This window comes from Zonotrichia leucophrys, unplaced genomic scaffold (genome assembly GCF_028769735.1).
Source record: "Zonotrichia leucophrys gambelii isolate GWCS_2022_RI unplaced genomic scaffold, RI_Zleu_2.0 Scaffold_269_70819, whole genome shotgun sequence".
Lineage (NCBI taxonomy): Eukaryota > Metazoa > Chordata > Aves > Passeriformes > Passerellidae > Zonotrichia > Zonotrichia leucophrys.
Window position 1 is genome coordinate 56,144 of NW_026992474.1, and position 14,676 is coordinate 70,819.

At 57.4% G+C, this 14,676-nt stretch overlaps 1 protein-coding gene across 1 annotated transcript; it reads right to left on the reverse strand.

Annotated features, from left to right (window-relative positions):
* Positions 1–238: 238 nt before the first annotated feature.
* LOC135441382 (hypoxia-inducible factor 3-alpha-like) lies at positions 239–14,308 on the reverse strand. Its single transcript, XM_064700930.1, has 10 exons — positions 14,225–14,308; positions 11,658–11,845; positions 9,352–9,458; positions 8,190–8,310; positions 5,880–6,048; positions 5,057–5,104; positions 3,222–3,487; positions 2,404–2,476; positions 1,482–1,539; positions 239–359 (listed from the first exon to the last, which is right to left on the reverse strand). Exons 2-10 carry the CDS (start codon positions 11,822–11,824, stop codon positions 295–297), a joined length of 1,074 nt encoding a protein of 357 aa, XP_064557000.1. The 5' UTR covers positions 11,825–11,845; positions 14,225–14,308; the 3' UTR covers positions 239–294.
* Between the last annotated feature and the right edge of the window lie 368 nt (positions 14,309–14,676).

A 14,676-nucleotide genomic window follows, 5' to 3' on the forward strand; every position in this document is an offset into this window, starting at 1 on the left:
CCCCTAAAGCACCAAATTGGGGTGGAGGGGTCCCCAAAATTGGGAATTTGGGGGGGGATCATAAATTGGGAGGGGGTCCCTGAGGGGAGGATTTGGGGAAAAAATGGGGGGGGGGGGGAATTTTGGGGGGGGCTTTTTTGGGGTGGGGGGTGTCAGGTGATGGCTTTTGGTGCAGCCCCCCCAAAACTGTGAATTTTGGGGAGGGGTCGCCCCAATTTTGGGGTCCCAAAGCGAGGAGGGGGTGTGGGTGATAGGGGGAGGGTCCTTGCTGTTTTTTTTGGGGTCCCCCTCCCCTCAGGGACCCCTCCCCTGGGGGTTTTGGGGGGTCCCGGGCAGGGTCAGACCATCAGCCAGCAGCACTGGGGGGGGAGAACAGAAATTATTGGGGTGTCCCCCCCTCCCCAAATACCCATTTTGGGGGGGGTCCCCTAAATTTGGGGTTCCTCCCTCCTTCCATTATTGGGGGATTCCTATTTTTGCCCCCCACCCCAATTTTGCGGTGTCCTCAACCACCCCACCCTAAAATTTTGGGGTCCCCCCAAATCCCCCTCCTCAAATTTTGGGGTCCTCCAAGGTTTCGCCCCCCCCAAAAAAATTTGGGACCCCCATTTTTGGCTTAAACAGCCCCTCCCCCAAATTTTGGGACCCTCTCATTATTGGGGTCCCTCCCATTTTTGGTGTCCCCTCCCCCATTTTTGGGGTCTTTCCCACCCCATTTTTTTAATGCTCCCCCCTCCCCATTTTTGGTGTCCCCTCCCATTTTCGGAGTCCTCCCCCCATTTTTAGGGTTGTCCCCCCCATTTGGGGGTTTTATCCCCCATTTTGGGGTTCTCCCCCCGCATTTTTGGTGTCCCCCCCAATTTTTAGGGACCCCTCCCCACTTTTAGGGGTGTCCCCCCATTTGGCGTCCTCCCAATTTTGTGTCCTCCCCATGATTTTTGGTGTCCCCCCCATTTTTGGGGTTCCTCCCCATTTTTAGGGTCTCCTCTCCCTATTTTTGATGCCCACCCCCCATTTTTGGGGTGTCCCAACTCCATTTTTTGGGTCCACTCCCATTTTTCGGGCTCCCTCCCCCAATTTTTGGTTCCCCCCCTATTTTTGGGGTCCTCCCAATTTTGTGGTCTCCCCCTCATTTTTAGGGTCTCCCCTCCCTATTTTTGATGTCCCCCTCCCATTTTTAGGGTCTTCCCTCCATTTTTGGGGTCTTTCCCCCCCCCCCATTTTTGTTCCCCCCCATTTTTTGTGTCCCCCCCCATTTTTAGGGTCTCCCCCCCAATTTTATGGTTGCTCCTCCCCCATTTTTTGGGTCCCACCCCACTTTTGGGTTTTCCCTCCCGTTTTTAGGGTCTCCCCACCTCATTTTGGAGTCTCCCCCCATTTTTTGATTTCCCCCCCCCCCAATTTTTAGGGTGTCCCCCATTTTAGGGTCTCCCCAATTTTTGGGGTGTCCCCCCCCCCCCAATTTCGGGGTCCCCCCTCACCCAGGGGCTGCTCCTGGCCCAGGCTCAGTCCTGGGGGGTCCCCACTCAGCAGCAGCCCCTGGGGGGGGGGGACACGGGGGGACAAAGGTGACAAAAGGGGACAGGACACGGTGCCACCCCCCCCGTGTCACCCCCCTCCATGGTGTGTCCCTGTGTCACCTCTTTGTGTCACCTCCCCCTCCCTTCCCAGTGTCCCCGCAGTGTCCTCCCAGTGTCCCCCAATGTCCCCCCAGTGTCCCAGTGCCCCCAATGTCCCCAATGTCCCAGTGTCCCAATGTCCAGTGTCCTCCCATGTCCCCCAATGTCCCCCCAATGTCCAGTGTCCCAATGTCCCCCAATCCCCCAATGTCCCCCAGTGTCCCCAATGTCCCCATGTCCTCCACCCCCAATGTCCCCAATGTCCCGTTCCTCAATGTCCCCATGTCCCCCAATGTCCCAGTGTCCCAATGTCCCAATGTCCCAATGTCCCCCAATGTCCCCAATGTCCCAGTGTCCTCAGTGTCCCCAGGCTGTCCCCAATGTCCCCAATGTCCCCAGTGTCCTCAATGTCCCCAATGTCCCCCAAATGTCCCCAATGTCCCCAATGTCCCCCCAATGTCCCCAATGTCCCCAGTGTCCCCAATGTCCCCCCAATGTCCCAAGTTCCTCAGCCCTGTCCCCTCAATGTCCCCAATGTCCCCCGCCCTCCCCCCCAATGTCCCCAAGTCCCCCTGTCCCCAATGTCCCCAATGTCCCCCGTGTCCCAAATCCCCCCAATGTCCCCACTGTCCCCAATGTCCCAAATATCCCCGATGTCCGCCCCAGTGTCCCCCCTATCCCCAGTGCTCCCCAATGTCCCCAACGTCCGCCCTGACCCCAATGCCCCCCCAATGTCCCCAATGCCCCCCAGTGTCCCCCCTGTCCCCTCCCCACATTTCCGTACCAGCAGTTGTGGGTCCAGCTCCGCCCGTTTCAGGGGGGCCCCAGGGGGATCCTCCGGGCTCGGCTCCCGCGGCCTGGGGAACGCGTCAGGCCCCGCCCACAGCACACAGGCCACGCCCACCACCACACCCACACAGGCCACACCCATTGACACACCCACACATGCCCCACCCACAGTCACAATCTCCCAGGCCATGCTCAGAGCGAAAAACGCACTGGCCACGCCCACCAACACACCCAAACAGGCCGCGCCCACTGGCACACCCATATCATATAGCCACGCCCACAACCCCATGGACACACCCACAACACCAACCTGTAGCAACACTTATAACACCCAAGGCCACGCCCACAATGTATAGACACGCCCACTGCCCTGTAGCCACGCCCACAACCATATGGCCACGCCTATCCACGCCCTCCATGCCACACCCTTCCAAGCCACACCCACAACCTCCACAGCCACTCCCACAAGCCATAGCCACACCCACATATCCATGGCCACGCCCACAAGCCTATAGCAACATCCCCAAAGCTGTGACCACGCCCACAACGTAATAGTCACGCCCACACACCCACAGCCACACCCACATTCACATAGCCACACCCCAAACCCCACAGCCACACCCACAACCCATAGTCATGCCTACAGCCACGCCCTTCCCAAACCACACCCCCACATCGCAAAAAAAGTTTTATCCCTTCCAAGCCACACCCCCTTTAAAAGCCACGCCCATAACCACACCATAACAGGCCATGCACACACCCCCGTCCACAACCAAGCCACGCCCCTCATTAATTCAGCCAAGCTCCACCCACCTCTTCCTAGCAGGGCGTGGCCGCGGGGCGTGGCCAAGGGCGGGGTCGCTGCCCCATCGCGGGAGGGCGTGGCCAGGCCGGGAGGGGGCGGGGCCTCGCCCGGGGAAGCTGCGGGCACGGGGGCGCCTCGGGGGCGGGGCCTCGGCCTTGTGGGCGGGGCCCGGGCGGCGCAGGCCCCGCCCCCTCTGGGGCTCGGCCCCGCCCAGCTGGAAATCGCCGTCCATGGGGATGTAGGGGGCCAGCATGGCCAGGTCCAGGGCGGGGGGCTGTGAAAATAACGGGGTGCGGGGGGGTTTGGGGTCACATTTGGGGTCTGGGGTCTCATTTGGGGTCTGGGGTCTCATTTGGGGTCTGGGGTCATGATTTGGGGTCACATTTACAGGATGGGGTTTGGGGTTGGAATTTGGAGCCCCCTTCTGTTTATGGGGTCAGCATTTGGGGTCTGCTTCCATTTACAGGATGGGATTTGGGGTTGGATTTGGGGTTTGGGATTTGAGATTTGGGGTTTTGGGTCTGGGGTTTGAGGTTTGGGGTCTCCTCCCATTTATGGGATGGGATTTGGGGTCCCATGTATGGGTTGGGATTTAGGGTCGGATTTAGGGTTTGGGGTCACATTTGGGGTCGGTATTTGGGGGCGGATTTGGGATTTGGGGTCAGGATTTGGGGTCACATTTATGGGTTGGGGTTTGGGATGTGTGGTTGGGATTTGGGGTATCCTTCCATTTATGGGATGGGATTTCGGGTCAGATTTGGGGTCAGAATTTGGGGTCTCCTCCCATTTATAGCATGATATCTGGGATTCCCCCCAGAACCATTTATGGGCTGGGTTGGGATTTGGGGTCCCAAACCCCCATTTATGGGTTGGGATTCAGGGCAGGGATTTGGGGTCCCATTCCATTTATGGGCTGGGATTTAGGGTCGGGATTTGGGGTCCCAACCCCCCATTTATGGGTTGGGATTTGGGGCAGGGATTTGGGGTCCCCTTCTGTCTACAGGATGGGATTTGTGGTCAGGATTTGGGGTTGGGATCTGGGGTCTCATTAATGGGGTGGGATTTGGGGTCAGGATTTGGGGTCTCCTCCCATTTATGGAGTAGGGATTTGGGACTGGGATTTGGGGTCCCCCCCATATATGGATTGAGATTTGGGGTCAGGATTTGGGGTCCTCTCCCATTTACAGGCTGCGGTTTGGGGTCCCCTCCCATTGGGATTTGGGGTCCCCTCCCATTTACAAGCTGAGATTTGGGGTCCTGTCCCATTTATGGGGTCGGGATTTGGGGTCCCCTCCCATTTATGGGCTGAGATTTGGGGTCCCCTCCCATTGGGATTTGGGGTTCCCTCCCATTTACGAGCTGAGATTTGGGGTCCCCTCCCATTGGGATTTGGGGTCCCCTCCCATTTATGGGCTGAGATTTGGGGTCTCCTCCCATTTATGGGCTGAGATTTGGGGTCTCCTCCCATTTATGGGGTCGGGATTTGGGGTCCCCTCCCATTGGGATTTGGGGTCTCCTCCCATTAATGGGGTCAGGATTTGGGGTTGGGATTTGGGGTCTCCTCCCATTAATGGGGTCAGGATTTGGGGTTGGGATTTGGGGTCCCCTCCCATTAACAGGCTGAGATTTGGGGTCCCCTCCCATTGGGATTTGGGGTCCCCTCCCATTTATGGGGTTGGGATTTGGGTTTGGGATCCCCTCCCATTTACGGGCTGAGATTTGGGGTCTCCTCCCATTAATGGGGTCAGGATTTGGGGTTGGGATTTGGGGTCCCCTCCCATTGGGATTTGGGGTCCCCTCCCATTGGGATTTGGGGTCCCAGGAGCGCCCCCCCCCCCCTTACCTGCAGGGTGGTTCCGGGGCTGCGGCTCCCCCCAAAAATCTTCTGTACCTGCAGCAGCGCGTGGGGGCTGGGGGGGCACGGCCACCGACCCCCAGGACCCTCCCAGAACCCCCCAAAAAAACCCCAGATCCCCCCCGACCCAAAAAACCATTCTAGAGCCCCACCGGACCAAAAAAAACCCAGACCCCCCCAAAAAAAACCCCATAACCCAAAGATTCCCCCCCCCAAAAAAAATCCCAAGACCCCAAACCCCCCTAAACAATTCCAAAACCCCCCCCAGGACCCCCCAAAACCCCCCACGACCACAAAGATCCCCCCCCCAAACCACTCCAAAACCCCATAAAACCCCTCAAAAAAACCCAAAATTCAAAAAAATCCACTTGACCCCAAAACCCCCCCAGACCCCAAAAGCCCTCCCCCCCCCAAACAACCCAAAATCCCATAAAACTCCCATGATCCCAAAAAAAACACAGAACTCCCCACTAAGACCCCCCCCAAAAAATCCCAGGACTCCCCCAGACCCCAACCCCTCCCAAAAAACTCAAGACCCCTCATGACCCCCAAAAACCCCAGAACCCCCCAAAGACCCCTCCCAAACAATTCCAAGATCGCCTCCAAAAACCCCTCTGAGCCCAAAGACCCCCCCCCACAAAAAAACACCAAAACCCCATTAAAAAAAAAAAAACTCCTCCCCCCAAAAACCCCCCTAAAACCCAAAAAAAACCCTAAAAAAACCCAAAAAAAACCCCAAAAAACCCAAAAAAAAAACCCAAAAAAAACCCCAAAAAAACCCCAAACCCCCCCAAATTTGGGCCCCACTGACCGGGGAGGGGCTGCGGGGGCGGCGCTGGGGGGCGGGGGTCGCCGGGGGGGGGTCGAAGATGGGGGCGAGGAGCCGGACGAGCTCGGAGCAGAAACCCGGTCCCCTTGGGCGGCCTCTGGCACGGGGAGGGCGCACGAAGGCAGGAGCCCCGGGCCCCCGGGTCCCCAGGCTGGGGGGGGAAAATGGGGTGAGGACCCGGAAAACCCATTACCGCAAAAAAACCTCCAAAAATCCCTAAAACTCCCAGAACCGCCCAATCAGACCCGTAAACATCCCCACAAAGCCAATCCCCCAGGGACCCCCCCAGGTCTGGGGGGGAAAAACGGGGTGAGACCCCCGAAAATACCCCAAATTACCCCAAAAAAAACCACTCCAGATCACCAAAAATTCCCAAAACAACCCAGAATCCCCCAAAAAAACCCAAATCCAGCCCAGACCCCCGGGACCCCCAGGTCTGGGGGGGAAAAGGGTGAGACCCTCGGAAATACCCAAATCCACCCAGACCCCCAAAAAAACCCCAATCAGACCCAAAACAACCCAAAATCAACCAGAACCCCCCAAAAATCCCAAATCCAGCCCAGGACCCCCGGGACCCCCAGGTCTAGGGAGGGAAAATGGGGTGAGACCCCCGAAAAATGCCCCAAATTATTCTGAGACCCCAAAAACCACCCTGGGTCCCCCAGGACCCTCGGGACCACTCCAGACCCCCCAGACTCTGCCCCCCCACCCCCCGTCTCCCAGTTCATCCCAGTCCATCCCAGTTTGTCCCAGTTCATCCCAGTTCCATCCCAGTCATCCCAGTCCCTCCCAGTCCATTCCAGTCCATCCCAGTCCCTCCAGTCCTCCCAGTCCCTCCAGTCCATCCCTTCCATCCCAGTCCCTCCCAGTTCCCTCCCAGTCCATCCCAGTCCCTCCCAGTCCATCCAGTCCCTCTCAGCCCATCCCAGTTCCATCCCAGTCCCTCCCAGTTCCCTCCCAGTCCATCCCAGTCCTTCCCAGTCCATCCCAGTCCTCCAGTCCCTCCAGTCCATCCCAGTCCCTCCCAGTCCCTCCCAGTTTGTCCCAGTTGCTCCCAGCCCTCCCAGTCCATCCCAGTTCCCTCCCAGTCCCTCCCAGTCCATCCCAGTCCCTCCCAGTCCGTCCCAGTGCGCACCCAGGCTCAGGTCCAGCACGGTGTCCGGTGGGTTGGGGGCGGGGGCCGGGGGGCGCCGCCCCCTCCCCAATTCGCGGCGCTGCGTTTGCTCCAGGGACAGAACGAGCCCGCGCTGCTCCACGCGGCTGTGTTTGGGGAGGGGGCGTCAGGACGAGACCACTCCCCAAAAAAGGGGTTTGGGACCACCCAAAGAGGGGTTTGGGGGGGGGTCTCTGGTGGGGTTTTGGGGGTCCCCAATCCCCCCCAAGAGGAGTTTTGGGGGATCTCGAGGTGAGATTTTGGGGGTCCCCCCGCGACCCTTCCCCAATATTCTCTGAGACCTCCCAATGTCCCCAATCCTTCTCAATGGCCCCAATGTCCCCAATGTCCCCAAATCCCCCCAATGTCCCCAATCCCCCCCAATGTCCCCAATGTCCCCAAAGCCCCAATGCCCCCAATGTCCCCAATGTCCCCCCAATGCCCCCAATGTCCCCTAACACCCTCAATGTCCCAAATTCCAATCCCCCAATGTCCCCAATGTCCCCCAATGTCCCCAATGTCCCCAAAGCCCCCAATGTCCCCTAACACCCTCAATGTCCCCAATCCCTCCAATGTCCCCATTATCCCCAATGTCCCCAATATCCTCCAATGCCCCCAATGTCCCCAATGTCCCCAAATGTCCCCAATCCCCAATCCCTCAATGTCCCCATTATCCCCAATGTCCCCAATATCCCCCAATGTCCCCAATTCCCCGAGCTTCCCAATCCCCAAATGTCCCCAATGTCCCCAACCGCTCAATTCCCCATGTCCCATGTCCCCACTGAGCACAAATGCAGGCACACATGCCCTCAGGGCGCCATGTGACCAATGTCCCCCAATATCCCCAATTCCCAATGTCCCAAGTCCCAATGTCCCAATCCCCCATGTCCATGTCACCACACCATCCCAATGTCCCCAATGTCCAATCCCTCCAATGTCCCCAATGTCCCGTGTCCACATCCAATGTCCCCCAATGTCCCAAATGTCCCCAATGTCCCAATCCCCTCAATGTCCAAGACCAATGTCCAATCCCCCAATGTCCCAATCCCCCAATGTCCCAGTGTCCCCAACATCCCCAATGTCCCCAATGTCCCCAGTGTCCCCAAATGTCCCCACCTGAGCACAAAGTGCAGGCACACGATGCCCTCGGGGCCGCTCGCCCCCCGCCCATGACGGTGGCCTGGGTCTGCGCCCACAGGAACCCCCCGCGCTTGGCCAGGAACCGGTACTGGCTGGTGGCAGCCTGGCCCTTGATGAGCACTGGGGACAGTGGGGACATCGGGGGATTGGGGACATTGGGGACATTGGGGGAATTGGGGACATGGGGGGGATTGGGGAGGTTGGGGACATTGCGGGGATTGGGGACATTGGGAACATTGGGGATATTGGGGACTGGGGGGATTGTGGGGTTGGACATTGGGGACATTGAGGGGTCACACATGGACAGGACCCGCTTGGCAGGAACCGTATGGCTGGGACAGCTGGCCTTGCGACATGGGGACAGTGGGGCATCGGGGGATTGGGGACATTGGGGGTGTTGGGGACATTGGGACATTGGGGACAGTGGGGACAGCAATGGGGACATTGGGACATTGGGGGGATTGGGGACACTGGGGGGATTGGGGACACTGGGGACATGTGGGGATTGGGGACATTGGGACACTGGGGACATTGGGGGGATCGGGGGGATTGGGACATTGGGGGACATGGGGACAATGGGGACATTGGGGATTGGGGACAGTGGGGACATGGGGACATTGGGGGTGGGGTATCAGGGGCATGGGGACATTGGGGACATTTGGGGATTGGGGACACTGGGGACAATGGGGACATTGGGAATGGGGACATTGATGGGGACATTGGGGACAAGGGGACATTGGGGGATCGGGAGGTTGGGGACATTGGAACGTTGGGGACAATGGGGAAGTGGGGACATTGGGGGAATTGGGGACATTTGGACATTGAGGGATTGGGGACATTGGGGACAATGGGGACATTGGGGACTGGGGACATTGGGGGGCCACCAGGGGGGATTTCGGGTGTCCTGATGGGGTTTTGGGGTTCCCCTGGGCAGATTTTGGGTTTCCTGAGCAAATTTTGGGGTTCTTGGTCAGATTTTGGGATTCCCGAGGGGGTTTTGGGTTTTCCCAGGAGGACTTTGGGTTTTCCCTGGAAACTTTGGTGTTCCTGAGGGGGTTTTGGGGTTCCCCTGGAAACGTTGGGTTTCCCGGGCAGATTTTGGGGTTCCCGGTGGGGGTTTTGGGGTGTTTTGGGGTGGTTTTGGGTCAGGGGGGCACTCACGGGTGTGGACGCTGCGGCTCAGGGTGTTGGAGTCGAGCGCGTGCACGAACTCGTACAGGGAACAGCCCAGGAGCTCCTCGGGGTGGTACCCGGCCACCTCCCCGATCCTGCACCCCAAAAACACCCCAAAATTATCATGGGATCCCCCAAAATTAACATAGAATACCCCCAAAAACCCGGGAGGACATCCCAACATCACTGTGACCCCACACCCAAAATCCCATAAAGGACCCGGCCACCTCCCCGATCCTGCACCCCAAAAACACCCCAAAATTATCATGGGATACCCCAAAAACCACGGGAGGACATCCCAACATTGCTCTGACCCCACACCCCAAATCCTGTAAGGAATCCGGCCACCTCCCCGATCCTGCGCCCCAAAATTATCAGGGGCACCCCAAAATTATCATGGGATATCCCAAAATTAACATGGGATACCCCAAAACATCGGGGGCACCCAAAATTATCATGGATACCCCAAAATTAACATGGGATACCCAAAAACATCGGGGGTCACCCAAAAACATCGGGGGGATACCCCAACATCACTGTGACCCCACACCCAAAATCCCATAAAGGACCCGGCCACCTCCCCGATCCTGCACCCCAAAATTATCAGGGGTGACCCCAAAATTATCATGGGATACCCCAAAATTAAAGTGAGATACCCCAAAATTAACGTGGGATACCCCAAAATTATTGGGGTTTGCTGAGTTTTTGGGAATTTGTAAGGTTTTCTGGATTTTTGGGAGATTTTAGAGATTTTTGGGGTTGTTGTCTTTGTGGGGTGCAATGGGCTCAGAACTCGGGGGTCTCGGGGTCTGGGGCTGCCCAGTTTTGGGGGATTTGAGGGGTCCGGGACTGCCAAATTTTGGGGTATTTTTGGCATTTTTGGGGTGCTATTTTTACAGCATTTAACAAACCAAAACCTGGGGATCCTAGGGGTCTGGGGCTGCCAAGTTTTGGGGCATTTGTGGGATTTTTGGGGTGCCGTTTTTGTGGAGTGTAATGGGCTCAGAACCGGGGGGTCCCAGAGGATTCTGAGGGTCCGGGGCCGCCAAATTTTGGGGGATTTTTGGGGTGCTGCCTTTACCGGGTGCAACACACCCAAAACCCAGGAATCCCAGGGTCTTGGGGGTCGCAGGTTTTGGGGGATTTGTGCGATTTTGGGGTCTGAGACTGCCGAATTTAGGGGATTTGTGGGATTTGGGTGTTTTGGGGATTTTGGGTGCTATCTTTACGCATTTAACACACCAAACCAGGACCCAGGGGTCTTGGGTCCCAGGTTTTGGGGAATTTGTGCGATTTTTGGGGTCTGAGACTGCCGAATTTAGAGGGATTTTTGGGTGTTTTGGGATTTTTGGGGTGCTCTCTTTATAGCATTTAACAAACCCAAGACCCAGGGATCCCAGGGGTCTTGGGGCTCGCAGGTTTTGGGGATTTGTGGGATTTTTGGGGTCTGAGACCGCCGAATTTAGAGGGATTTGTGGGATTTTTGGGGTGCTATCTTTACGGCATTTAACAAACCCAAAACCCAGGGATCCCAGGGGTCTTGGGGGTCGCAGGTTTTGGGGGATTTGTGGGATTTTTGGGGTCTGAGACCGCCGAATTTAGAGGGATTTTGGGATTTTTGGGTTTTTTGGGGATTTTTGGGGTGCTATCTTTACGGCATTTAACAACCCAAAACCCAGGGATCCCAGGGGTCTTGAGGGTCGCAGGTTTTGGGGGATTTGTGGGATTTTTGGGGTCTGAGACTGCCGAATTTAGAGGGATTTGTGGGATTTTTGGGTGTTTTGGGGATTTTTGTGGTGCTCTCCTTACGGCATTTAACAAACCCAAACCCAGGGATCCCAGGGGTCTTGGGAGTCACAGGTTTTGGGGGATTTGTGGGATTTTTGGGGTCTCAGACCACCGAATTTAGAGGGATTTGTGGGATTTTTGGGGTGCTCTCCTTACGGCATTTAACAAACCCAAAACCCAGGGATCCAGGGGTCTGGAGGTCGCAGGTTTTGGGGGATTTTGGATTTTTGGGGTCTGAGACCGCCGAATTTAGAAGGATTTGTGGGATTTTCGGGGGCGCTCTCCTTACGGCATTTAACAAACCCAAAACCCAGGGATCCCAGGGATCTTGGGGGTCGCAGGTTTTGGGGAATTTGTGGGATTTTTGGGGTCTGAGACACCGAATTAGAGGGATTTGTGGGATTTTTGGGGCGCTCTCCTTACATCATTTAACAAACCAAAACCCGGGGGGATCTCAGCCATCCCATGGCCGTCCCGGGGGTCCCAGGGGTGTCCCCCCGACCCACCGATCGTCGCAGTAGGTGAACTTCATGTCCATGGAGTGGCGGGTGAGCACGGTGCCCGAGCCCAGCGGGGCCTCGATGGCCCCGGGGTGCGCGATGGCCTCGCAGATCAGCACCAGGCACCGCAGCGGCGGCTCCGCGGCCCCCGCGCCCCCCGCGTACGTGCGCATGTGCCCCGCGCAGTGCAGCACCTGGGGAGGGGGCGGCAGCGAACGCAAACAGCCCGGCAGGGCGGGGGTTAACCCAAAAAATCCCGGAAAAATATCCTGGAGTTTGGGGGTTAACCCAGAAATATCCCGGGAGTGCGGGGGTTAACCCAAAAATATCCCGGGAGGGCGGGGGTTAACCCAAAAATATCCCGGGAGGGCGGGGGTTAACCCAGAGATATCCCGGGAGGGCGGGGGTTAACCCAGACATATCCCGGAAAAATATCCCGGGAGTGCGGGGGTTAACCCAGAGATATCCCGGGAGGGCGGGGGTTAACCCAGAATATCCTGGAGTTCGGGGGTTAACCCAGAAATATCCCGGGAAACCGAAAAATATCCCGGGAGTGCGGGGGTTAACCCAGAGATATCCCGGGAGGGCGGGGGTCAGCCCAGAGATATCCCGGGAGTGCGGGGGTTAACACAAAAATATCCCGGGAAACCGAAAAATATCCCGGGACTGCGGGGGTTAACCCAGAGATATTCCGGAAAAATATCCTGGAGTTTGAGGGTTAGCCCAGAGATATCCCGGGAGGGCGGGGTTAACGCAGAGATATCCCGGAGGGCGGGGGTTAACCCAAAAAAAACCCGGAAAAATATCCTGGAGTTCGGGATTAGCCCAAAAATATCCCGGGAGTTCGGGGGGTTTAACCCAGAGATATCCCGGGAGTTCAGGGGTTAACCCAGAAATATCCCGGGAGTTTGGGGTTAACCCAAAAATATCCCGGGAGTGCAGGGGTCAACCCAAAAAAAAACCGGGAAAATATCCTGGAGTTTGAATTTAGCTCAAAAATATCCCGGGAGTTCGGGGGTTAACCCAAAAATATCCCGGGAGGGCGGGGTTAACCCAGAAATATGCCGGGGGTTCAGGGGTTAACCCAGAGATATCCCGGGAGGGCGGGGGTTAACCCAAAAATATCCTGGAGTTCGGGGTTAACCCAGAGATATCCCGGGAGAGCGGGGGTTAACCCAAAAAATCCCGGAAAAATATCCTGGAGTTTGGGGGTTAACCCAGAAATATCCCGGGAAACCGAAAAATATCCCGGGAGTGCGGGGGTTAACCCAGAGATATCCCGGGAGGGCGGGGGTTAACCCAAAAAAACCCGGAAAAATATCCTGGAGTTTGGGGGTTAACCCAGAGATATCCCGGGAGTTCGGGGTTAACCCAGAGATATCCCGGGAAACCGAAAAATATCCCGGGAGGGCGGGGGTTAACCCAGAAATATGCTGGAGTTCGGGGGTTAACCCAGAAATATTCCGGAAAAATATCCTGGAGTTTGGGGGTTAGCCCAGAAATATCCCGGGAGTGCGGGGGTTAACCCAGAGATATCCCGGGAGGGCGGGGGTTAACCCAGAAATACCCCGGAAAAATATCCTGTAGTTCGGGGGTTAACCCAAAAATATCCCGGGAGTTCAGGGGTTAACCCAGAGATATCCCGGGAGGGCGGGGGTTAACCAGAGATATCCCGGGAGTTCAGGGGTTAACCCAGAGATATCCCGGGAGGGCGGGGGTTAACCCAGAGATATCCCGGGAAACCCAAAAATATCCCGGGAGGGCGGGGGTTAGCCCAAAAATATCCCGGGAGTTTGGGGGTTAACCCAGAGATATCCCGGGAGTGCGGGGGTTAACCCAAAAAACTCCGGAAAAATATCCTGGAGTTTGGAAGTTAGCTCAAAAATATCCCGGGAGTGCGGGGGTTAACCCAAAAATTCCCAAAATGCACAAAAACCCCGTCGGGATCTACCCCAAAATCCCCGAAGAACTGCTCAGCATTTATCCCAAATTTCCCCAATGTCCCCAAATGTCCCCAAATGTCCCCAATCCCCCCAATGTCCCCAATCCCTCCAATATCCTCAATCCCCCACTGTCCCCAAAATGTCCCCAAACGTCCCCAAATCCCCCCAAACCTCCCCACATATCCCCAATGTCCCCAATGTCCCCAAATGTCCCCAAACTCCCCCAAATGTCCCAATGTCCCCAACCCCCCCCAATACCCCCAATCCCTCCAAATGCCCCCAATGTCCCCAATCCCCCCAATTCCCCCAAAATGTCCCAAATCCCATAAATGTCCCCAATCCCCTCAGTGCCCCCCAATGTCCCCCAAACCCCCAAATGTCCCCCAAACCCCCAAATGCCCCCAATGTCCCCAAATGTCCCCAATGTCCCCAATGTCCCCAAATGTCCCCAATACCCCCAGCGTCCCCAATGTCCCCAGTGCCCCCAAATCACCAAATGTCCCCCAAACCCCCCAAATGTCCCCAATGTCCCCAAATCCCCAAATGTCCCAAATGTCCCCAAATGTCCCCAATGTACCCAATGTCCCCAGTGTCCCCAATGTCCCCAAATGTCCCCAGTGTCCCCCTCACCTTCCAGGACGCCGCTTTCAGGTTGAGGCAGCGCCCGCCCGGCGCTCAGGGTGCTCTTCATGCGCAGCGAGAAACTGCGGCCCGAGCACTCCCCCCGCCGCCGGGGACCCCTGGGGGGGCACGGAATTTGGGAGGGGTCCCGAGGGTCAGGGGAGGTCAGGGGGGGCCGGGGGGGCCGGGATTTGGGGGGGTCCCGGGGATTTTGGGGGGTGTCGGGGGGGTTTTGAGGGGTCAGGGGGCTCCTCATGCTCAGGGAAGCCACGCCCACCCAGCCCTAGGGGGTCACGGGAATTTGGGGAGGGGTCCCGGGGTGTCGGGGGGGGGGGGGTCAGAGGAGTTAGGGGACCCCGGATTGGGGGGTCCTGGGGGGTTTTGGGGGGTCTGGGGGCTCTTAAAAGCGCAGGGAAAGCCACGCCCACCTCGGTATTGGGGGGGTCTCGGGGGACTTGGGG

Coding starts and splice junctions, on each gene's coding strand:
- LOC135441382 (XM_064700930.1), bottom strand. CDS start 11,824: ATGCGCACGTACGCGGGGGGCGCGGGGGCCGCGGAGCCGCCGCTGCGG. Junction 9,459..11,657: donor TTCACCTACTGCGACGATCG/GTGGGTCGGGGG, acceptor TTTGGGGTGCAG/GATCGGGGAGGTGGCCGGGT. Junction 360..1,481: donor GGGCCAGGAGCAGCCCCTGG/GTGAGGGGGGAC, acceptor CTCCCCCCCCAG/TGCTGCTGGCTGATGGTCTG.